The sequence below is a fragment of the Moschus berezovskii genome, chromosome 19, assembly GCF_049115385.1.
Source record: "Moschus berezovskii isolate FMDL1 chromosome 19, NW_MosBer_1.0, whole genome shotgun sequence".
NCBI lineage: Eukaryota > Metazoa > Chordata > Mammalia > Artiodactyla > Moschidae > Moschus > Moschus berezovskii.
In genome coordinates this window covers 54115146-54140365 of record NC_142478.1, presented here as the reverse complement: position 1 = coordinate 54140365, position 25220 = coordinate 54115146, and the positions used below count along the sequence as shown (strand labels likewise).

The following is a 25220-nucleotide window of genomic DNA, read 5'->3' as shown; positions in this document are numbered from 1 at the left end:
CAGGACCCTGGACGACCTCCATGAACTAAGTCTGACTTTATTCCAAAAGAAGGCTGGTGATTAACAGCTGGGCTTCCCTGGTGGCTCAGTGGTAAAATAATTCACCTGCCAATGCAGGAGACATGGGTTTGATTCCTGGGTCAGGAAGATCCCCTGTATATGGCAACCTGCTCCTGTATCCTTGCCTGGGAAAATCCCATGGACAGAGGAGCCTGGTGGGCTACGGTCCATGGGGTCACAAAGAGTCAGACACGACTGAGCACGCATGCGTGCACACACAATTAACAGCTACAAGGTCAGCCTCATGCAGTCACCTCACAGCTCACAACCGCAGCCAACAGCACTTACTCACTTCACATTTATCAACCCACTTATCCCTCACAGCTACAGCCCATGAGGCCAAGGCTATTATTATCCCCATTTTACAGATGAGGAAATTGAGGCCTGGAAGGGCCAAGTCACTTCCCCACAGCCATGGAACTAGGAAACATCAACCTGGCAAGAATGAGGCCTACCGAGGAACAGACCTCATCGAACAGGGACAGTCCCTTGGCCAATGGCTGCCGCGTAGAATTTCCAAACTGTCACAATTGCCTAGAAATCTAGATTTGTATCTATCATCGGCCCATCTTTAAACTTTAGTGACCAGTTTCATTTTTTTTAATAGCAGCATGGACCACACAAAACATGTCTCCAACCTGGTCAGAGTTCTGGGAGAGGCTGGGCTGCAACTTTGGGACAAAAATGAGGAGCTCAGGCACTGGTCCAAGTTCTGTCTACACCAGCTGTGTAACTTCAGACAAGTGCCTCAACCTCTCTGAGCCTCCATGACTCCAGTGGGAAAATAAACATTACTGCAACTCAGAAGAGGTTGCTGCTGCTGCTAAGTCACTTCAGTCGTGTCCGACTCTGTGTGACCCCATAGACGAAAGCCCACCAGGCTCCCCCGTCCTTGGGATTCTCCAGGCAAGAACACTGGAGTGGGTTGCCATTTCCTTCTCCAATGTGTGAAAGTGAAAAGTGAAAGTGAAGTCACTCAGTCGTGTCCGACTCTTAGCGACCCCACAGACTGCAGCCTACCAGGCTCTTCCATCCATGGGATTTTCTAGGCAAGAATACTGGAGTGGCTTGCCATTGCCTTCTCCGCAGAAGAGGTTACGAGGGTCCAATGAGCCTATACCATAGGCAGCCTGGTGCCTAGCACACAGGAAGTTCTGCCCCAAAACCTGTGAATGTGGAGACTTCCCTGGTGGTCCAGTGGTTAAGACTGCAAACTCCCAATGCAGGGGCCCCAGGTTCAATCCCTGGTACTGAACTAGACCCACATGCTGCAACTAAAGATCCTGCATGCTGCAACTAAGAGATTCTGCATTCCACAACAAAGACCTGGCACAGCCAAATTAATTTTTTTTTAAATTGTGAACATGATTTTATTTGGAGAAAAGGTCTTTTTTTTTTTTTTTGGCTGCATGTGCCATGCTGTATGTGGGATCTAGTTCCCTAACCTGAAACAGAAACTGTGACCTCTGCGTTGAGCACACACAGTCTTAACCACTGGGTCACTAGGGAAATCCCAGAAAAAGATGTCTTTGCAGATGTAATTAAGGATCTCAAAATGAGATCATTCTGGATTATATGGGTGGACCTTAAATCCAATGATGAGTGTCAAAGACACAGAGGTAGACGCCATGGGAGATAAAGGCAGAGACTAGAGGGATGCGGACACAAGTGCCTGGAGTCACCAAAAGACACAAGGCTCCTTAGTGAGAGTATGGCCAACACCTCAACTTCAGACTTCTGGTCTCCAGAACTAAGAGAGAAGACATCTCTATTCTAAACCATCCATCTGTATGGGTCTTCTCCATTGGTCCAGTGGGTAAGACTCCACCTTCCAATGCAGGGGGCACAGGTTCAATCCCTGGTCAGGGAACTAAGATCTCACATGCTTCAAGGTGTGGGCAAAAAATAAAATAAAAGACATCTGTGATCACGTGTTACGGCAGTCCCAGGAAACACATTCACCCTGAGAAAGTTCCAGAAGACAACATGGCCGTCACCAGCAGGAAGGTTTCTGCAGAATGGATCCTGACCTGCATCTTCCTTTGTCAGGTCCCAAGGAACGAGGCCTTTGGTCACTGCTTCAGCAGTAAATAGAGAAACAGCCCCACCCTTTACAGCGCTCCGTATCCAAAGCCCACAGCTTTGTACACACAGAGACAGGCCCTCAGCCCAGGAACAAGAGGGTGAGTTCCGGGCTAAAACAAAGGTCTCCAAAATACCCCCCTTGGTGCCAAACCCAAGGTGAAGAAAGGCACGCGGGGTCCTGGTGGGGGGGCCTGAGACGGGAAGATATCCCGCTCCCCGTGAACACAAACATTGTTTGTCAGGAAGGAACTATTAACCCAAGTTGCCTTTGGAGCCAGGACCCGCTGTGGGGCAAGGGAGCTATGACTCTTCATGTACTGCCTTTTCTTTCTTTTTTTTTTTTTACTGCAGTTGTGACTCTTTTTCTGTATTTTTTTTTTAAGAAACTTTAATCTTTATTTATCCTGTCTTAGGCCAGGATATCAGAGAAGGTGATGGCACCCCACTCCAGTACTCTTGCCTGGAAAATCCCATGGACGGAGGAGCCTGGTAGGCTGCAGTCCACGGGGTCGCGAAAAGTCAGACACGACTGAGCAACTTCATTTTCACTTTTCACTTTCATGCATTGGAGAAGGAAATGGCAACCCACTCCAGTGTTCTTGCCTGGAGAATCCCAGGGATGGGGGAGCCTGGTGGGCTGCCGTCTATGGGGTCACACAGAGTCAGACACAACTGAAGCGACTTAGCTGCAGGAGCAGCAGCAGGCCAGGCTATGCGTGGCATGTGGGATCCTAGTTCCCCCATCAGGGAAGGAACCTGTGACCCCTGCAATTGGGAGCTCAGGGTCATAACCAATGGGCTGCCAGGGAAGTCCCCACTTTCAATCTTTTTCACTGTGCCCTATTTTATTTTCCTTATTTCTGGTGCCAGTGGGGGCTGTCTCTGCAAGAGCCCATCCTACCAAGCACGTCCCGTCCAGCTGTCTTAAGTGGCGTGTCTTAAGCTGTCATGCCACATCTGAGGCTGCTCTACCTGTATTTTAGTTTGTGGGAGCTGAGAAAATCGGCTGCCAATTGCAGAAGAGGACATTGACTTTCAGAAGAAAATCAAGTTCCAAGAGAACCCAAGAACCAGGGCCTGGATTTGAACCTGGAGTTCTGCCGGTCAGAAGGTCGGACAAACACTTGGTTCTGGGTTGAAGAGTATCACCAAGAAGTCATGCCCAGCTGGAACCTCAGAAGGTGACACTGGAAAACAGTGTCTCTGGAGATGTGAACAAGTTACGGATCTCCAGATGCATCTCCTTCTGGATTGAGGGTGGGTCCTATTTTCAGTGACAGATGTCCTTATAAGAAAAGGCAGGCAGGGGACTTCCCTGGCAGTCCAGTGGTTAAGACTTCCACTGCAGGAGGCATGGCTGTGATTCTTGGTAGGGGAACTAAGATCCTGCATGTATGCAGTGTAGCCAAAAAAAAAAAAAAAAAGTGTGGCCAAAGTTAAATAAAATAAGAGACAAGGACACAGAGGTATGCAGAGGGGATGGCCACATGAAGACAAAGCCCTCGGAAATTAAGCCACACATGACAATTACACAGCAAGGTGACCACAGGCACACCCTTAGCGGGAGGGGACCCCTCCGCCAACCACAGACAATAGCACAGGGTACGTGAAGTCAGCCACGATCTCTCCCCGTCCTGAGTAAGGCTGAACTCGCCCACTGAGCCTCTGCAGCTGAACAGACGTCCCTCGCATCCTCTGTCCTCTCCCTGCAGCCGACCTCGGTCACTGGGGATAAAAGATTTCTGATTAAACCAAGTCCAAATCCTGGGATCTATCCCCAATTTACTGTGTGACCCCCCCACACAGGTCCCCTCAAACTCTGAGCCTCGACCCTGTCTACCCATTGGCTTACAAAAGGAAGAAGGATCGAACACAACTCAGAAATGCAAAACAAAACAACACCCATGGCAACCGCTGGCGTTCTAGAAGGCCAGATAGTATCAGGCGCTGGAGGAGATGTGGGAGGGCACGGCAAGAACCCTTCTGGAAGGCACGTCTGATGACTCTGGCTCCCCTGCCTCCCCCTTCCCATGCGTGCCCTACAACCTGGCTGCCCCAAGCCCTGTACATCCCAAGGAAATACGTGAGAACTTTACGATGGGAAGTTCCAGGATGTTTGCTGCTTGGGGAGGTAGGAGTGGAAGGAACCCGACACCCATCATAAAAGGAATAAATAAAATGAGAGGAATATAAACTCGGAAATCCAGGCATTAGAAGAAGCCATGGGCCAGACAAGGATACGTGGATAGATTTCCAAATGACGAAGGGACAAGAGTAGTGCTAAGAGCAGGAGTCGGGTACCGAGAAAGAGGTCTGCTCTCTTCCCAGGCTTTGGCAGCCCATGTGCGAGGCGTAGGACCTGCCTGGCCATGCCCAGCTCAAAGCACTTGCCACCTACTAGCCCATTCGATCTTCATTTCAACCCTTTGGGAAGGTGTGGCTTGTACCATTTTATGGGAGTCTAACCAAACCCAGAGACCTGGGAAACCTGCCCCAGGTCACGCACAGGCAAAAGGCAGAGCCAGGATGGGCTTCCACACCTACCTGGCTGAAAACTGAGCTCCGGACCATTGTTCGGAGCAGACCCCTGGCACCAATTGTGGCACAAGGACAAACATGTCCTATTTAAAGACATACCCCCCAGGGGATGGGTGCAGGGGCAGGGAGGGGTGAGACACGAGAAGGAGGAGGAGAAGAAGAAATATAAGGAGACAAACGGACTTGCCTGGTGGTCCAGTGGTTTAAGAATCTGCCCTGCAACGCAAGGAACATGGGTTCAATCCCTGATGAGGGAAGATTCCACATGACTTGGGGCAATTAAGCCTATGCACCACAAGTCTGAGCCCGAGCTCTAGAACCCGGGAGCTGCAACTACTGAAGCCCGAGAGCCTAGAGCCTGTACCTCACAACGAGAGAAGCCACCACGATGAGAAAGCCAAGCACAAGAGAAAGCCCACGTGCAGCAACGAAGACCCAACACAGCCAAAAATAAAATAATTAACTTTTTTAAACAATATTTTAAAAGGGAAAATAAACAGGCACGTGTACACACAAATCCCCAGCAGCACCATTCACAGTGACCAAAAGGTGGAAATAACCAAAGTGTCCCTCACCGAGAGATGGATAAACAGAATGTGTTTCATCCACACACAGGGAAATACGATTCAGTCATAAAAAGGAGTAAAACGCCGACACAGGTTACAACCTGGCGAACGTTGGAAACATGATGCTGAGGGAAAGAAGCCAGGCACAAAAGGTCACACAGTGTAGGATTGCATTTACAGGGAATGTCCAGAACGGATACATCCTTAGAGACAGAAAGCAGACTAGTGACTGCCAGGGAACAGGGGAGTTGGAAGGAAGAAACGACGGTGACAGAAACTTTCTAGAAGCAGACAGAGGTGATGGTTATGCAACACCGTGAATGTGCTAACTGCCACTGAATGGTCACTTTAAATGATTAATTTTAGGTTATATGAATTTCACCTCTATAAGCTATCAAATAAAAAGCCTGTGATGAAACTGAACACTGATTCGATCACTTCGGAAGTCTGGCACTTCTGGGAACCAGCAGGCTTGCCCCTTCTTGTGGATCCTAGAGGAAATCAGGCTTGTGCACTCTGAGGGCAAGGGCCAAGAGTGTTCATAACCTGGAGCTGGAGATGCTCGCAGGATGGAGAGACCAGGACAGCCTCATGGAATAGTCTGCAGATGTGAAGATGGGGTGTGGTTTATTGTAACAACATGGATGGGTCTCACAAACATAATGGGAAGCATGAACAAGACAAAATTAAAAAAAAAAAAAATACAGAGTATGTGTCTTATTCCATCAGGGCTGGGCTGCTGTAACAAAACATCACCGAATGGGTGGCTTACAAACAACAGACACTTATTTCACAAGGCGGCAGGCTGGGAGTCTGGGATCAGGGTGCTGGCGTGGTCCAGTGAGGGTGCTCACATGGTGGAAGGGGTGAGGGAGCTCTCTAGGGTCTCTTTTATGAGGGCACTAATCCTATTCAGGAAGGCTCCATCTACTCATAACCAAATCACCTCCCAAAAGCCTGAACTCCCAATGCTATCATCTAGGGTATTAGGTTTCCAACATATGAATTTGGGGGGGCGGGAAACACAAACATTCGGGCCATAAAGAATGTTGCCCCATATCCATATCTCTCTCACAAGTCATCAAACCAAAAGTTGAAGTCCAAAGTCTCATCTAACTATATAAATCAAGAATGAGTGAGGGGGTTGTGGGAGGAAGGTCCAGGAGGGAGGGGATATATATATACATATAGCTGATTCACTTTATTGTACAGCAGAAATTAACACACATTGTAGAGGAATTATACTCCACTAAAAAAATAAAAATAAATTTTAAAAAATTTTAAAAAGAACAGGTGAGACTCCAGCTGCGAACCTGTGAAATCAAATATGTTATGTGCTTCCAAAATGCAGTGGTGAGACAGGCATAGGACAGGCACTCCCATTCCAAAGGGAGAAATAGAAAAAAAAAGGAACAGGTTCAAGGTGACCCCCAAACCTAATGGGGCAATCAACATATACACCAAGGTTCAAGAAGAACCCACCCTTGGGCTGATGTCCTGTCTTCCAGACCCACTGGGGCTGTGGTTGGGCCCCCACAGCTCTGCGGGGGTAGCTGCAGGCCTAAGGCTCTCCAGGCGATACTTGCACCCTGGTGGCTCCACCTACCTGGGTTTGTGCGGGGCAGCCCGGGCCCCATGGCTCCTCTGAGCAGAGGTCATCTGAAACGTGGGTGATGACCCCAGTTTTAAGGAGGAAGCCCTGGTGATCTCTGAATGGCTTTCTGGTCCTTCCTCCCTCGTTTTAAACAGCACTTTCCCAGTCAAATAGCTCCCTAGTCCTGTCCTAGAAAATCTAAGAATCCTGACCCCCCGACCTCATGCCTTCCCTTCTTCCCCTTCAGTCCAATCTGGCTACTTTCCTGCTCAGGTGGCAGACTGTCTTGTTGACACACACACTAATCTTATCAAATTGTCATTAGCCACACCCTTGGTCTTCTCTTCCCAACAGGCAGTCTCGTTTTCTTTGTTTTTGTTTTCCAATACAGATAGGTTGAGAATTTTCCAAATTTTTAAAGATCAGATTCCCCTTTGAGTATCAATTCTATCTTTAAGTCCTGTCCCTCTGCTGGCATTTGATCGTAAGCATTCCAGAGCTACCGTGCTCAGAACCAGCTGCGGGCAGGTAGCCGCTTTCATCACCCACCAATTTTACCAAAAACGTTGCAACACAATCACAGCTCAGCCAGGTTCTCTGCTATTTCACAATAAACACGGCCTTTCCCCCAGTTTGCAAGTTCCTCTTTTTCACCTGAGATATCATCAGAATGGCCTTACCAACATTCTGCTCACAACCTCTCAGGTTTCTCTAACAAACCAGAAGCTTTCTCAACAACTCTCCTCTCTATCTGAACCTCCACTAGAATCACTTTATTCTTTTTTTTTTAATATATTTTCTTGGCTATACCACACAGCATGAGGGTGACATGTGGGAGCTTAGTTCCCCAATCAGGGATTGAACCCATGCCCCTTGCATTGAAAGCACAAGGTCATAACCACTTGACCACCAGGGAAGTCCTTAGAATTGCTTTTAATGATCTCTTCGTGGCAGTAATAGGCTTTTCCAGCAGGCACCTGAAGACTCTTTCAGCCTCTATCCATCACCCAGATCCAAAGCCACTTCTGCGTTTTTAAGTATATTACTGCAGAGCCCCTCCTGGAACCAATTTCTGTCTTAGTCCATTTGAGTGGTTCTCACAAAATGCCATAGACTAGATGGCATTCCAGGAGGCTGGAAGTCTGAGATCTTGATTGGGTAAGGACCCTCTTCTGGGCTAGAGACTTTTACTGCGTCCTCACATTATGGAAGAGGCAAGGGAGCTCTCTGTGTGGTGGTTGGTGGGCGGGGGGGGGTGGTCTCGACCTCTAAAGGGCACTAATCCTATTCACGAGGGCTCCACCCTCATAAGCTAATCACCTCCCAAAGGCCTCACCTCCTAACTTCATCACTTTGGACATTAGGATTTTAAAGTATGAATTTTGAGAGAATACAGGAAGTCAGATCACAGCAGTAAGATTCCACTCATGTAAAGTTCACAATCAGACAAAACTAATCCCAGCGTTTAGGGATGTAGGTGATAAAAAGCCAAGCAAGCTGAAAATAAGCACAGGTTCTTCTGCAGGGGCTTCTGGAGGGCAGATGAAGTTCTGCTTTTTTATCTGGAGATGATCATACTGATGCTTATCTTAGATATTTATTTAACATATGTGTCTTAGATACTTACTTTCAAGTATGTAATATTTCACAATCAAAAGAAATCAAAGGGGACCTCCCTGGTGGTCCAGTGGTTAAGAATCTGCCTTCCAATGCAGGGGACTCAGGTTCAATCCCAGGTCAGGGAACTAAGATCCCACATGCTTTCGGGCAACTAAGCCCATGCACTGCAACTACTGAACCCGCGTTCTAGAGTCCGTGCACCACAATAAGAGAAACACAGAAAAAACAAAATTCAAAGTTGAAAATCCAAAGCAGGAGGCTGCAGAGGGTGGAATCCAGGGACCCTGGGAACAGGCAGTCGAAGGAAGTCCCGAGGCCTAGTTGGTCTTTCAAAGCTGCCAAGGGATTCCGGCGGCAGTGGGCTCTCAGCCGAGTAAAACCAGAGTGACCTTCATCCGCCAGCCAAGAGGCCAGATGGGGTCAGGGGGACCTGGCACAAGAACTTCTGTAAGGCTCAGAGGGACAGGCAGGGAAGACAAGAAGGCCCTCACCTGCCATCCCATCTCCACCAGACAGGCTCTGGCACCCCAGAGTTGCAATGCCTTCCCAGGCCAGAGAATGAGGCGGCAACCCAGCCCACAAGCCATCATGCTTCCATGGTCCTGGGAGACAAGGAGGGCTGGAGGAGAGCAGGCAGGCTGGCTGGCTGGCTGAGAGCGGCTGGAAGGATCCACACACCTGGGCGTGAGGGCAAGGAATCACAGCTAAGAAAATTAGGAAGCAGATGGAGGAACAGCTGAAAGAGGCAAGGCCAGATGGAATCAGGGGCTTCTTCCATTCCAAGGGGAGGTTCTAACTCACCCGGCAGGGGGGCCCAGGCCGGCTGCAGGAGGGGACTGGCTGCCAAGCTGGGGGTGAGAGGGGAGACCCGACATCCATCCCAACTCAGCCAGGAGGGCTCTACTCCCATCTGACTCAAACAAGGAGACTTTTGTGTAGGAATCTGTCAGAAGAAAACGTGCGCTCACGCGGAAACAGACAAATCCAAATTGAAAGGAATCCTGCCAAAACACTGGCCTGTCCCTTTATAAACACTAATGTTGTGAAGGGTTCAGTAAAAAGAACTAGGCTGGAGGATTAAATGAGGAGAAAGAAACAAGGCAACCAGACACAGGACATGATTCAAACAATAAAGACAAAAAATTGTTATAATGGGGCTCTTGGGACAGTAAGAGACTCTGAATGTCATCTGAGCATGAGATCAAAGAAGCAAACCATCACAACCTTTCCTGCGTGTGATGGTGACTGGTGGTTACAGAAAAAAATATTCCTGTCCTTAAGACACGCATGCCTCAGTGCTCCAGAGTGAGATGTCATCACGTTCATAAGTAACTCTCAGATGGTTTGGCCATGAGAGACAGAGAATGCAACTGCTACAAATTGTCAGTATCAGCGGAGCTTGAGAGAAGGCTTACAGAAATTCATTGCACTGTGTCACAACTTTCCCAAAACAAAATTTTTCAAACTGAAACATCAGGGTGGGAAAAGAACACTTGGGACTGCTCATGGGAATGGCTGGTACATCCGTGGGATGTTCAGTCATCTAGATACCCACTAAGAGCTACCCAGGTGTCTGGGGAAAATTCAGAGAAGAGATGGAGTCAGAAAAGCAAGATGCAGGAAAGTGGGCATAGTGCAATCCCATTTCAGTAAAGTGACCGACTAACTAATCCTACAATGGGTGTGTGTATAAGGTTAATATGATGACAAGAGAAAAAACTCAGGTGACACTTGCCAAGCTGTTATTCTAAGTCAGGAGTCCCCAACGTCCAAGATCTAATGCCAGATGATCTGAGGTGGAGTTGATGTAAGAAAAACAGAAATAAAGTGCACAATAAACATAATGCCTTGAATCATCTCAAAACCATCCCCCTTACACCTGGGTCCCCGGAAAAAATGTCTTCCATGAAACCAGTCCCTGGTGACAAAAAGGCTGGGACCACTGTTCTAAACGCTTTACATGCACCCACTCCCCCGTCTTCATAAGAGCCCTGTATAGGAGATACTTTCATTAATTCCATTTTACGGAGGAGGAAATAAGGCACAGAGAGGTTAAGTCACTTGCCCAAAGACATACAGCTAAGAAATGGCAGAACCAGGATTTGAACCCAGGCTGCCTGGCTCCAAAGTCTATGCTCTTGGGTCCACCTAGCTCCTGGATGCCAAAACTCTGGCCAGACGCTAGAGAGAATCCTGGGCGTTTGAGAAACCGTGCCTGACCTTGGTGCTGACACGTCAACACTGCCTTCCAGCTCGCCCGTTCCAGTCTGTGCCATGCTTCTCATTCAGGTGGCAGGTTCTCACGTGGCACACAGGGCACTCTCTGTGCACAAGGGGATGCCCCAGAGACCCTGGGGTCCTGGCTGTCCAGGTGGGTCACTCCCACACCGACCTCCTCACTGTCCTAGGTGAAGAAGGGCATGTCCTAGGGTTTGGGACAAGGATCAGCAAGGTTGTCAGGAGTTCATCTGGGGACTGTCGATGACAGGTGTGCTGGTTCACTGCAGAATATGCCTGCTGGCTACAATGACTCCTGGTCAGCTCCTCTGCATCTGTACCTGGGCTAGTTCTGATGAAGGTGAGAAACCTGGCTTGTCCCTGCTCCACGCCATCCCCTCCAGAGCACACCAAGGACGGCTCCCACCCGGGAAAGACAAAGCCTGCACTTTGGCACACCCCAGCCCTGACACTTCTCCCAGTTTACAACAAACACCTCCTCCCAAGCCTGCTTCCAGGAGGTGGGTGGGCGGGCATGCAGACAGGAACCCTGGGAACTTTCTACCTGAAAAACATTAGCTCATGACTTGCTTTCACAACTGCTTGGCTTCTCCCAAACCCTGCTCCCCCAGCCCATCTGACCTTCACCCACTTTCCCTGCCCACCTGACCACAGTCTTCACTGCTAATTTGCTCGCTGGCCTTACTTAAATCCTTGCTCCCTCTGGGTTTTTGTTTCCTCAAAGAATAAAAGATGGAACTGAGTGCCATCAGATCTAACAATCCGAGTTTATGAAACATTCCCTGACAGAAAAAATTAGCTGATCAGTTACCACCCTCTCAAGCAGTCCAAGGTAGAGACAAAGAAAATAATCTCTAACACGACAATAGGCAGAGGCAGTGAGAGGCAATGAGATGAAGTGAGAAAGCTATTCTGGAGAAAAGCATCCGTCAATCATTTCTGCTACCTGTCACCCTTTCTTCCTTGTCCTAACAGTCCTTCCCACCCTTTTCCTTTAGGGCACCACCCACCCCACCTTTAGGGGGAAAAAAGACCTCCCTCTCCAACTCCCAGGATGGGCATCTAATCCAAGCTTGACCAATCAGAGTAGTCCATTTCTCAGGCTACAGTGATTGGCTCAGGGATAAGCATATGAGACAAGTCCTGCCAATCAAAGCCCATGAGCCTTCATACTACAACTACCCAGCCACTGGGAAAATTCTCTAATTACCTCTGAAGGTCCCTCCATAAAGTTCCCTTTGGAGACCCGTGGGGAAATTAAAAGCAACCAGTTTCTCCCCCATGTGGCGCAGGTGGCCATCTGAGCCCTAAATTTAAAAATGAATGTTTAACTCTTGGATTGCATTCAGGCTGGGTCCCTTACAGGACCCACAGGAGAAACAACAGGGCCACAGGAAGCTCCCTCCCACCCTCTCTCTGCACCCTCCAAGCCAATACTAACCCAGTCGACTTGTGGTTTATTGAGTGCGGGTAAATGATCTTGATGGTTGAGACGACACGAGATCCTATATGTACAGAGGAAGTACGTATCACCAGCAAACTGGACCTCGGTCTCCCAACTCACGCCATTTCTGCCCATGAGGATAAGAAACGTAAACAATTCCACTTTAATGACGAACCAGGGCCTCAATGCGGTGGAAGGGAAATACCACCCCTCCCCCAATCCAAGCACCCAGCTGAAGCCAAGATGCCAGCAGGAGGGCCCCTTCTCCCTCTGAGAGGCAGAGTGAGGTGGCTCCGGGCCAGCCTCCACACCTCCCTGGGCCCCTGGGCCAAGACAGGTGCTGTTTCTTTCCCTACCACCCCCAGATGGCCCCAATGACAACTTTCATAAACCGGTGTCCCTTCCTTCTGGCCACTCCACCTTCGAACTGGGGCAGAGGAGGAATCAATCAGAAGACACCAACGCTCAGCCAGGAAAAACACCCCGTCACTGGAGTCAGAGAGATATCCCTGGAACACAGGCAGGCCTTGTCGAGACTCAGGCCCTGAATCCATGAACACACCACAAAGCCCAGGCTCCCAGGTCCTCTCTGGTGCGGGAGATAGGAGGGGAAGGAGGGGAAGAGCCAGCACTGAAGCCAAGGAGTCCGCCTTCCAAAGCCACGAATTTGAAGATCCCGACTGGACTCCTCTCTCTGCCTCAGTCTGAGGTCCCTTCCCAGCCAGGTCTCTGCCCTAGACCAGGGTCCCCAACCGCGGGACACAGTCATGAACAAGACAGACAAGGCCCCTGCCTCAGGGAACCTCAACCAAGTGAACAGTATCATTCCAGAATGGTGACAGCTTAGAAGATAATAACATGGAATGCTTATAACACAGATAGGGTAGGTTCATAGGGTAGAGCGGGGGAGGAGAGGGGTAATCGTCAAGAGTACCATTGGAGTTTAAACATGAAAAGAATCCAGCATAAAAGTCAGGAGGAAAAAGGCTTCTGGGGAGAAGGAACAGTCTGTGCAAAGGCTCTGAGACAGGAAAGAACACCTGTGCATGGCAGGAAAAGAAAGACTCACGAGGCGAATTCTTTGGCTGTCCAGTGGTTAGGACTCCACGTTTTCATTGCCTAGGACCCAGGTTTGATCCCTGGTCAGGGAACTAAGATCCTACAAGCTGCGTGGCGTAACCAAAAACAAAAAACAACAAGGAGAAAAGTCTGTGAGGCTGCAACAGAGTGAAGTGCAGGGAGTGGAAGCAGGAAAGGGGCTTTCAGGCCATGAGTAGAAAATGGGTTTCACACCACACACAAGAAAGTTTTAATGAGTATTGTGAAATGATGCAATTTACATTATATTTAAGATCATAGGGGGACTTCTCTGTTGGTCCAAAGGTTAAGAATCCACCTGCCAATGCAGGGATCATGGGTTCGATCCCTGGTCTGGGAAGATTCCACATGCCACATGGCAACTAAGCCTGTAGGCCACAACTACTGCAGCCTGTGCGCCCTAGAGCCCGAGCCCCACAACAAGAGAAGCCACTTTGATGAGAAGCTGGTGCAGCGCAACTAGAGAGTAGCCCCCATTCCCTGCAACTAGAAACAACCCTTGCAATGAGGACCCAGTACAGCCATAAATAAATAAACGACATACATATGTAAGTGCAGTTGGGTTTCCCTAGTGGTCTAGTGGTTAAGACGACAAGCTTCCACTTCCAGGGGTGTAGGTTCAACCCCTGGTCAAGGAAGTTCCGCAGGCTGTGAGGTACAGCCAAAGAAAGAAAGAAATATCAAAAATAATCCAAAATATGAAGAAAAACAATAAAGAACATGCTACTGTGGCAGGGAAAATTGACAACAGTGGCATGAGTAGGAGCAGACGGCCCGGAGAGGGAGCTCCTGCAGTAGGTGACAGATGGGACAGCTTCATGTGGAGTGGAGCCACACAGGGGGAGGGGAGCCCCACCATGTCACCATACAGGGTGACAACTTGCCACTGGTCACATACCTCCCTGTGAAACCACTCTCGTCTTCTAAACATCCATTTGATAACTATTCAAGAACCTACCATTATGTGCTAGGCATCATTCCAAGTGCTTGGGACACAGCAATGAACCAAAACCCAGGACCCTGCCCTCATGGGCCTGACACTCTCAAGGAGAGAAACAGACAATAAGCAATAAACAGGATGCATAGGTGAATTCTGCAGTATCTCAGTGGATGATGGGGCGACAGAAGAAAAACAGCAGGGTAAGGAAGGTTCGGAGCACCGGGGAAAGAGAAGAAAACTTGCAATATTCAAAAAGAGAAGGACTTCCCTGGTGGCCCGCTGGTTAAGAATCCATGCTTGCACCACAAGGGGCATGGGTTCGATCCCTGGTAGCGGAAGTAAGGTCCCGCAAGCTGCACAATGAGACCAAAAAAAAAAAAAAAAAGAACTGTAAAAAGAGAGATTCATGAGAAAGTGAGATCTGAACAAAGGCCTAAAGGAGGCAGGAGAGAGAATCACGCACATGTCACATCAGGGAAAGAGCTGTGGGCAAAGGGAAGAACTCAATAAGGCTGATGTGCCAGTTAGTCTGAGAAACAGCCAGCAGGGCTAGGTGCAAGGTCAAGCTGAAGGGGAGGACAGAAAGGGGTGAGGTTCAGATGGTACGGGCCTCAGGGGCCAATATAAGGTCTCACCTCGACTTGGAGGGGATGGTGTGGGCCCACTGCCAGGCTTAATTTAAGCAGAAGAGGGTGGTGCTCTGATTGCAGATTTCATGGGATCCCTTTGGCTGCTGTGCTGAAAAACCTAGCTAGGGAGCAAAGGTGGACACAGGGAGATGTGCAGGAATCCAGGCGAAACTTGATGGTGCCTTGGACCAGGGTGGTGGCCCTGGGTGCAGAGAGAAGCTGGATTCTGGGTATATTTTCACTTTTGTGTTTTTCTGGTTATTTAGTATCTTACTTTTATCTGTTTATTTATTTAGCTGCTCCACATCTTAACTAGGGCACAGGGGATCTTCGATCTTCACTGTAGCATGAGGGACCTTTTTTTTTTCCCCTAAGTTGTGACATGCGAAATCTCTTAATTGCAGCATGCGGGATCTTTAGTCCTGGAATGCGAACTTTAAAAGTTGCAGCCTGTGGGATCTAGCTCCCTGACCAGGGATCAAACCTGGGCCCCCTACATCGACATCGTGGAGACTCAGCCACTGGACCACCAGAGAGGTCTCTCTGCATATATTTTGAAGATGAGGCCAAAAACAAAAGGTCCAACGTGGGAAGTGGGAGACTCAAGGCTGATTCCAAGGCTTTCGGCCAGGGGAGCTGGCAGATGGAGAAGCGACGGCCTGAGATGGGAACGTGGCCGGAGGAATAAGGTTCTGGGGCAGGGCCAGTGATGGGAAGTCAAGGGCTGGCTAGAGTAAGCATAAGTTGCCTTTGAACACCCAGGTTGAGATACGGAGCTGGCCACTGGATGCTCAAGGCTGGAGTTCAAGGGGAAAGGCCTGGGCCTAGGATATCAATTTGGGAGGGGCGCAGACAAAGATGGCATTAGATGTGTGAGATTGTGTGACCTCAGCCAGGAAAGGCTTTAGTGCAGGGACGTGCCAATGGCCGGCGGTCAGGGAGATAAGGAGACACCAGCATCAGAGTTCAAGAGCAGCCCAAGAGACCACACATCAAAGTGTCTCAAGAGTCCTTCTTGCAGCTTCCAGAAAAGGTGGAAGGAACTTCACCCCAAATGCCAGGAAGCAAGCACAGGTCGGGCCACTCCTGTTCCTTCCTCCTACCCAGCACGAAGCAATAAATCGGGGCACAGGAGGAAACGATGGGGTGGAGGTGGGGGAAGGAAGCCAGACAATGAAGCCAGCTGCGCCCAGGGTCACCAGGGGCCCGGACCTCTGGGTTCAGGGAGGTTCTGAGCAAAATGACTCTGAGCTTCAAATGTGGGTCCCAGGCACCCCTGGAAAGCCTGTAACTCGCCAGCTCCAGTGCCCCAGAGAGCCCCAAAGCCAAGAATGAGCTTTTTGGTGTTGGTTTTTGTTTCTCTTTGCATTTCAGCTCCCATGGCCCCTCCAAGGGGCAGTGGAGGCCAAGGTCACATCTGAACCAGTGGGCAGGAGATGAAGCACATAAAAGAACTCCTTTTGTCTTTTTTTTTTTGACTGAGTCCTACCTACAGTTGAATTCTTTGCACTCTAAATGTGTTTATAGGGACGAAGCTGCTAGATCTCTATGGCACAGAAGCTGGGTGGGAGGAGTGGAAGTAGGTGCTCTTGTAACCCAATTCTCTAATTCTAAGATTATGAGCCAGAGAAGTCAGCCCTGTGGCCGAAACCTGCCTTGGGGGGCCTCTCTGCCCAGGGGCCTCTCTGCTGCTGACCAAGCGGCGTAGGATCATGCTTCCAGGCACCAAGATCCATAGTCATTGACAAAGCAGACGTGCCTGGGCCCAGGTTCCAGCAGAATAAAACTGCCCAAGGGAAAAATGAAAATCTTCAGCAAGCAAGTCCTTGACATCCATTCATTTCCGTCCTGTTTGCTACATGTTGAAGTCATAACAGGATGATTCCAGGTAGCCGAGCTTCTCTAAATTCTAGTTAATCACATGGGTCACAGAGAGAAGGCCTGGCAAGTATGAGTCATCCTAGGAAGTCTTGGGGAACATGTCATGAAATGGGAAAAGCCAGGCACACTGAACCCGGGTCTCCCGCACTGCAGGCAGACTACCAGCTGAGCCTCCAAGGAAGCCCTCCCGAAGATCCCCTGGAGAAGGAAATGGCAATCCACTCCAGTATCCTTCCCTGGAAAATTCTATAGACAGGACCCTGGCAGGCTACAGTACATGGGGTGGCAAGAGTCAGACATGACTAAGCAACTTCATTGTTTCTTTCGGTGCACTGAACACAGCCCCGGGACAGGCCTCCTGAAGGCCAGACCGCAAGAGGACACATGGCCACGCGTGTGTATACACACCACAACACACACAGAACACATGTTACCATGTGTGTCCACATGTGTACCTATACGCCAGCATGTGCTGACACACGTGAGCCCACGCATATACACATGGATAACAATAATACGTGTGAACCACATGTGCCAAGAACCAAGTGTGGGCACATGTCACTGTACGTGTACACATGTGTTCATGTACATACACACATGTGCTATCACAAAGATACTGTGCCCCCATGCCAACACGCAACATGAACGTGTGCATGCTTCAGCACATGGCCACACACGTGTTCATGGGTGCATGCCAACACGTGTTCGGGGTCACATGTGTACTCCCGGCATGCGTACACATACATCAACATGTATATGCAGCACACGCTCAGACACACACACTGGTGAAGCAAATCCATGAGGAGCAAAGAGGGAAACAAAAATAACCGACACTCAGGGAAACTAAAAATAGCCCATGTTTTTCAGCCGTGGCTCTGGAGTAAGTGGAAGCCGCCCTCTCACACACCAGAGGGGTAGGAAGCCCCAGGCAGGAAAGAGGAAGAAAAACACAACAAAATTGGAACACACCTGCGACCCCCTGCCCCCCTGAGAAGGGAGTGCGTCCCCTGCAATCTGCGGCCACGGGTCAAGTCTACAGCCTTGTCCTCCATGGCCAGACGCAGCCAGATGCAATCAGCCCTCAACACTTTGACACCCTCCGAGACACGACCCCTGGGGCTTTCTGGAGCCCCAGACAGGGGACAGGGAACAGAGCTGGCCAAGCAGACCCTACAGGATAGCCGGGCCACCCTGAGAATTGCTGGGACCACAGGCCAGCTTCCCTTGGCATCGGTGATTCTAGAGCCCACCCAGGCCTATCGGACAGCCATGGAGGGAAGGCGTCGGGAGGCACCCTGCACTCACAGTTTGAGGGAGATGATGATCAGGAGAAAAGCCTGGGAAGGACCCGCTGTCTGTGCAAGAAAAGGACAAGGGGCAGTGAACCCAAGCAGAGACCAGGGGAAGGGTTTGCCCTGCCTCCAAACACCAAGTCGAGCTCTCAGGGATATGGAGAGTGGGAAAGAGAGGGTCCGCAGGCGGCAGCCCGCCCAGCTAGAATCCTGGCGCTGCCACTGCAGCGGTGTGACCTGGGGCAAGTGTCTTTTCGGCTCTGTGCTTCCATTTCCCTCAATAAAAAAGAGGCAACGGAAGCTATTTAGATACTAAATGAAGCGAGTGACTGCATGTAAAACGCCTAGAACAGTGTCTGGTGCTTAATCAGTGTCTACGGATTGTTATCTCTCCCCAGCCCCCACCTCTTGAACTGACGCACGAAAGAAATTTGCCAGAGGGTGAAAAGCAACTGGTAGCTTCCAGATGGTTCCGTGGTAAAGAGCTCACTTGTCAATGCAGGTGATGCAGGAGATGGGGGTTCAATCCCTGGGTCAAGAAGATCCCCTGGAGGAGGAAACGGCAACCGGCTCCAGCATTCTTGCTGGAAAATTTCTGTGGACAGGGGAGCCCGGTGGGCTACAGTCCATGGGGCCCCAAAGAGTCACACACGACTGAGCATTTACGCCTTGGTGAGAAGCAACTGAGGCAGAGCATGGTGTCCTGAAGCTTCTTTGGGTGGCCTTTGCAGAGGGAGAGGGGGTAAAAATAGGGAGGCTGAGGGTGGGGGTGGGGAAAGGCCAAGGAAAGAGCCCAACCTCAAAGCACTCAGGGTCTAATCATCCTGCCATCCCATTGTGAAGCCAAGCGCTGATCTGGTCCTGGGGACACTACAGGGAGAGTGACGGGAGAGCCCCCGCTCCTGCCCATGAGGGAGAAAGAAAATGCACAAATCAACATGTAACAGAAGTGGGGGGTGGCTTTTAGGGACATGAGGGGCGAGCTATGCAGACATCTGGGGGTGAGCCTTCAGGGCAGTGGGGAAAGCAAGCCAGAGTTTGGCGGAACCAGGCTCAGTGGGCTCAAGGACACTGAAGACTGGTGACACTGCGGCAGGTGAGCAGGGGCGCCAAGGCAGGCCGTGCCGTGAAGAGGCAACAGGAGCTGGATCATGGCAGGGAGTTCAGGTCACCAAACTGACCTTGGTATTCACTCAGAGTGAAATGGGGATACCTCAAAGGGCTGTGAGCTGAGAGGACACGTAATCAGGTTGTCTATGGAGACCAGAGATGAGACTACGGCATCGGTCCAAGTGGATATCACAAAAAGCATCCAGGATAACCCAAGGTTTGTGCCTCTATTCTTGGAGGGAACAAATGGAGGTGTCATTTATCGAGCTGAGGACACAGGTAAGGGAAGAATTTGGCAGCTGGAAAAAGGAGTGGATAAAGCACCCAAGGCTGATTCCAACTAGAAATCTTTAAAGATGGCAGAAAAGGAGCTTCCCTGGTGGTCCAGGGGCTTACAGTCTGAGTTCCCAATGCAGGGGGCCTGGGTTCGATCCCTAGTCAGAGAACTAGATCCCACATGCCACAACTAAAGATCTCACGTGCTTCAACTAAGACCCACACAGCCAAAATAAATAAAATATTTAAAAAAAAGAGAGAGAGAGACTCAGTTTCCCACTCCCCCCACCCCCGGCCATGGAGAAGGCTACCAGGTCCGTCACTACACATGGTGGCCCAGCATATAAGCCCCTTCCCCTTGGCCCAGCGGGACCTCCCCTAATGGACCAGAGATAGCCAGTAATTTGGGAATACGTGCCCAGGGACCTAGCCCAGGGTTCCTAATCCATGAAAACAGAGACAGCCACGCATGCCAGGCTCCATTCAAGGCTATGGATACAAGCATGCCCATCCTCCTGAGATTTGCCTCAGGATATTTTCACACGCGTGCGAGTGAGCGCGCGCACACACACACACCAGCAAATTACTCTCTTAAGCTTTTGTTTCCCTAACTGTAGACGATGACAATGAGAGGTGTGTCCCAGAATTCTCCCAGGACTAATTGAGATGATTGACGTTTACAAAGATGCCTGGCACACAGTCATCCTTGATTACACTCCTAAATGCATTCAGTCTGTATCCCTATCACCCACCCCTCCCCACTGGCGGGGAGAAAGGAGAAGAAACGAGTCTTATTCTCCCTCAAGGCCTCTCCCAGGGAGCTCCATCCACAGGTCCCCTCCGCTGTGTGCCTCCCACACTCTGTATTTAACCCATTTGGCCATTCTTTGGGGGAAAGCTATGGATTCATAACTAACCTTTAACTAAACACATAATACATGAATATATTCTCCTTGTTTAAAAAGAAAAAGTCTGGGGTTCAGTAGCTACGACGCCACACTCCCAGTGCAGGGAGCCCACTAAGAGTCTGCATGCTGAAACTAAAAAAGACTCCGCACGCTGCAATGAAAAAAAAAAAAAAAAGATCCTGCAGGCCAAATCTAAGACCTGGCCCAGACAAATTAATAATTAATTAATTACTAAAAAAAGAAGTATGAACTTCACAGATAAAGCATGCTTCCCCCCACCACACCCCCAGTTCCCTGAGTAACCACTTTTGTCAGTCTGGTGCATCCTTCCACACTTTTTCTGTGCTTTTACATGCACTGATAGAAATCTAGTGAAAATACAGAGTTTCATGGAGTTTTGTTTTTTTTTAACACAAAGAACCTTATAGTTTTTTTTCAATTAGTCATGTGTTCGTCCCCTTTGCTTTTCTGTGCCCAAATATATAAAGATCTAGTTCTTTCTCTCTAATCTCTTCCCAGAAATCCACTGGATAAAAGACTTCTGCTTTCCTTCCTATTCCCCTACTGAAGTGTAGACCCAGATTTCTGGTCAGAATTCCTGACCATAACTGCCATGAGCTGTTTGAACCCTGACATGTCTCTGGGCTTTGTATGCCTCAGTTTCCTTATCTGTAGGAAGAAAAAACACAACAGCTTACAAGAGTGTGATAACCTTCAAATGAGAAAACGGGTACATCCAGGGCAGTGTGACACACATGTCACCAGCTTTGTACTTCATCATCTTGACAGGAGGCAAACTAGATCTGATTCCTGCCTCAGAGCTGAAGACACAATCCCTGGCCCAGAGGTGAAGTAACTGGTCTGAGGTCCCCAGCAAGCAACAGGCACAGCCAGGTCTGCAAACCCTGAGCTCTGGAAACTGACACCAGTTTCAAAATGGGTGCAACCCCATCAGCAACCTGAGAAATGTAAATTACACGCATCAGATTAACCTGACAAAATTATTCAAGATGCTAATAAATTGGTCATCACCAATAATGGCAGAGATGTGGGGGAGTGAGTAGTTTCATATTCTTCATGGAACTATAAATGCTCTTGATCTTCAGAAGGGCCATTAGGCTGTGACCAAATTCAAAACGGACAGACCTTCTAGCCTAGAGGCTTCTCTTCTAGAAATGCACCCAGTGGAAGTGGTTATCCACGTACACAGAAAGGTACATATGAGAAAATTATCAGTTAATGGAGAAACAGGTAAGTAAGCGTACAGTATTCAAAGAAATACTATGCAGCAGTAAAAATGTGACAGATTTCTATGTTCAGACACGGAAAAATTTTCAAATGGGATCTGTGAATTGAAAAGCAAACTGCAGGCTGTTTAGACATAGTTTAGTTCAACACATGTAAGTATATCTTACTATGTCTAAATACACATCCATGATGTATATCTCTACAAAAGTCTTCTTACGAAGATAATCTGGGATGATGGTGGTACTATCGAGAAGGGGAATAAAATGAGCGGGGGGGAGAGACCCTGCTTTCCCTCAACTTGCATTTTTTTTACAAACAAGAATGCATGTCCTGGGGCTTCCCTGGTGGCTCAGTGATAAAGAATCCACCTGCCAGTGCCAGAGACACAGTTTCGACCCCTGTTCCAGGAAGACCCCACATGCTGCAAAGCCACTAAGCCCGTGCACCGCAACTATTGAGCCTGTGCTCCAGGATCCAGGAGCCGCGACTACTGAGCCCACAGGCCACAACCACTGAAGCCCAAGCGCCCTAGAGCCCCTGCTCCGCAACAAGAGAAGCCACCACAGTAAGAAGCCTATGCACTGAAAAGAAGAGCCCCTGCTCGCCGCAGCTAGAAAAAAGCCCTCACAGCAGTGAAGAACCAGCACAGCCAAAACACAAATACATAAAATTATATTTGAAAAAAGAAAAGAAACAGTTTCTCGGTTAAAAAAGAATGCATGTCTTTTATATACATGGACTTCTTTCATTAACCCCAAAGCATAAAACAGTAGAAATCAAAGCACAAGTCCTCCCATTCAAGTTGTACATGGACACGTGCAGCCAAAGCAAACACCAACAGGCCATCCCTTCCTCTCCTAACGTACCACTCACTCAGTCTCCTGAACACAGACACTCTTCTTCTGACTGAAGGCTCTTGGCCAGAGCTTGGCCTGAGCTGTTCAAGAAGCTGTCAAAGGCTGGGTTCGCCTCCGTGTCTTCACACCACTCAGCCACAGACCAATCACCTTTGGGATATTTATGGTAGATGCTGGGTGACTCTCCCTCAAGTTTAAGCCTGGAAATCTTAGCTCCAGGACAACTGAGGACAGTGGCGCTTTCCTCTCTGGAAGCCCAGAGATGAGTGAGAAATTAGGTAGGGCAGGCATGTGTGCATGTACATTCACACACACACACACACATCCTTCATCTGACTGACTGTCATAAAAAGAAAACACCTGCATTAAGTCCGAGAAGGACTGGGTTGACAAGATTCTACATCAACTATGAATTCCACTCATCCCCATCCCCCCGCCCCCAAAGCAAGAGGCTCTGTGCACAGGATCACGACAGCGTTCACCATGCATACAGCACACGAGTGACCATCCCTCCAGGGTACACACGGCACAGAAACTACAAAATCGGCAGGCATTTACAGCCAGCTTTCACTGAGATAAAGCTCTCACAGCTACATTTTTTTTTTTTTCTTACAGCTACTTTGAAAAGCAAAGCAAAAACACCCATTGGCCACCATGGGATAAAAAGAAGCAGTTCTGTTGCCCTGAGGTCTCCCCACAAAACTTTTTCCCGCCACTTCACAGGCAAAATAAAAAACCCACTAAGAGGAACTCGGAACTCAATTTCACCATTGGCCAGGACCTCCCTGCAATCAGATTACAGGACTTAATGGGACAAGATTAGAGAACAAAACAAAGGACATGGTGTGGCCAATATGACTCAGACAAACAGTTGCCCAGAGACCTCAAGAAAAACCAGATGGGTGTTGCTCCATCTTTAAAGCCAAAAAAAAATGGCAGTCAGGGCTAAGCAGATACAGCCTTCATTCATTCATTCATCTCCCAAGAATCTTGCATTAGGCATGGGGCATGGACATGAAATGTGACCCAGTCCCAATTCTCAAGAAACTCGCCTAAAGCAGGGGGAAAGAGCAGTCAATTAGCAAGCGACAAGAGCCACATCTTTATCCCAGCTCTGCATCTTGTTTGTATCTGGGAGGCGCCAAGGTAAGCCTCAGTTTCCCCTCTGAGCCCTGCAGGTGCTGTGGCCTTGGCCTCAAAGCTCTGAATGCTTTTAGCTCCAATGTGATACTCTGGAATCTGCCTGTCCTTCAGTAACTTCAGGCTCATTCAAACAGGCTGCCCAGACATCCAGGGCAGAGTCTGCCGGTCTGAAGGCCAGCTGACAGCCTTAATTTGTCTCCCTGGTTGAAACGACAGTGGTGTATAAGGTTAGGATCAGAGGAAAACTCTCAGGCTGTGGGCTCCTGAAGAACCCTGTTTATGCAGCTTTGAGCTTAGTCCTGCCCATGCGTGGATCTGGGGAGTAAAGCAGCTTATCACTGCCAATCTGCATCAGGAAGGCAGCAGCAGGGGAGGAGAGGGCAACCCATTCTGCCTTTAAGAAGAGGTCTGCATGGGGAGGTTTTGGACAGCAGGGACAAGTGGCAGCTTGGGCACCCATGTGAGCCTCACATGCACATGCTTGGAGGGTTCCTGTCCGCCTGCGCTCACAGGAAGCAAGCAAAGTGCAGTGCCAGTTCTACCACACACCGTCAGAGGCTGCTATACCGTAGGCAAGAAGCATGGAGTCTGCCCCAGGGCTTCTCCTGGCGGCATCAGAAACACTGCCACACTCCACGCCTGCCTTGGACCCCAGACCCTTCAGGGGAGGTCAGGCTCCCAGGTGGTCTCTCTTTCAGGCTTCCCCAACCCCAGTCCAGTGCCTACAGCAGAAGGCCCTGGGGGCCCTCCTTGGCCCCCAAACTCAGCCTGCGTCCTGAGTCGGGGAGGTTCCTGGGAAAGATGGCCAACTGGCTCGCCTCATGCCCTCTGGTCTCTCCGGTGCTCAGGGGCCCGGGCCCAGGGCACGCGATCCCGGCACCGGGTCGCCAGCCCGCCGGCTGCGCGCCTGGCCTTCCCGGGCGCCCAACGCCCTCCAGCCTCGGACGGTATCCCGCGCACTGGTGCCAGGCCAAGCCCCTCACCCACCTTGAGGACCTGCTGCTTGATGATTGAGGGCACCATCACGATCATGATAATGCCCAGCACGGCGAAGAGGAGCCCGATGAAACCCAGCGCCGCGGTCACCCGGCGCGCTCTAGAGAGGTTGCCCATGTCTGCGCGCCCCGGCGCCCGCGGGGTGCTCGCGGGGTTCCGCGCCTGTGGAGGGACCGAGACGGGGACGGAGGTGATAGAGGCAGCGATTCCGAGGACTAGGCCCGCAGCGCACGGAGGAGCGGCCCGGCAGGTGGCCAGCGGTTTTATGCGCCATCACCGGGGCGGACCGCCCCCCGGGACGCCCTGGGCACCGGGATTCGGGCCGGCGCGGGCGAGCTCGGGCGAAGGGGCGGGGCCTAAGTTAGCAAGGGGCGTGTCCGGGGCGGGGCGCGGATCAGACGGTCCGACGGGGGCGGGGCCGCCGCCGGGACTCCGGCGCCCTAGCTTCCGTTGCTGGCGGAGGGAGCCCCGGGGGCCTCGTGGCCCGCGTGCAAAGTTGGACCTGGCTGCCCTCCACCTCCTAACCATCCCCCGCTTCCTCATTCCCACATGCTCCGCGCTCATCCCTTTCCATGAGCACCCACATCCTCCGCATCTCTCTCCCCCTCCTCCCTGTCTCCCTCCCCCTCCTCCTCTCCTCATTTCGCCCCTCCTCCCCTCCCACTTCCTCTGTCCTGACCGTCATCATTGTGGGTAT

The 25220-nt window shown here is 50.2% G+C and overlaps 1 protein-coding gene across 6 annotated transcripts in view; it reads right to left on the bottom strand.

The window, feature by feature from the left end:
- Positions 1-24871, bottom strand: part of SCARB1 (scavenger receptor class B member 1) — a 200724-nt gene extending 175853 nt beyond the window's left edge. For all 6 annotated transcript variants that reach the window (XM_088828103.1, XM_055404514.2, XM_055404515.2 and 3 more), the window contains exon 1: positions 24515-24871. In XM_088828103.1, the coding sequence (XP_088684229.1) occupies positions 24515-24640 (126 nt within the window). In that variant the 5' untranslated portion in view covers positions 24641-24871. The remainder of the gene's footprint in view (positions 1-24514) is intronic.
- Positions 24872-25220: the final 349 nt, after the last annotated feature.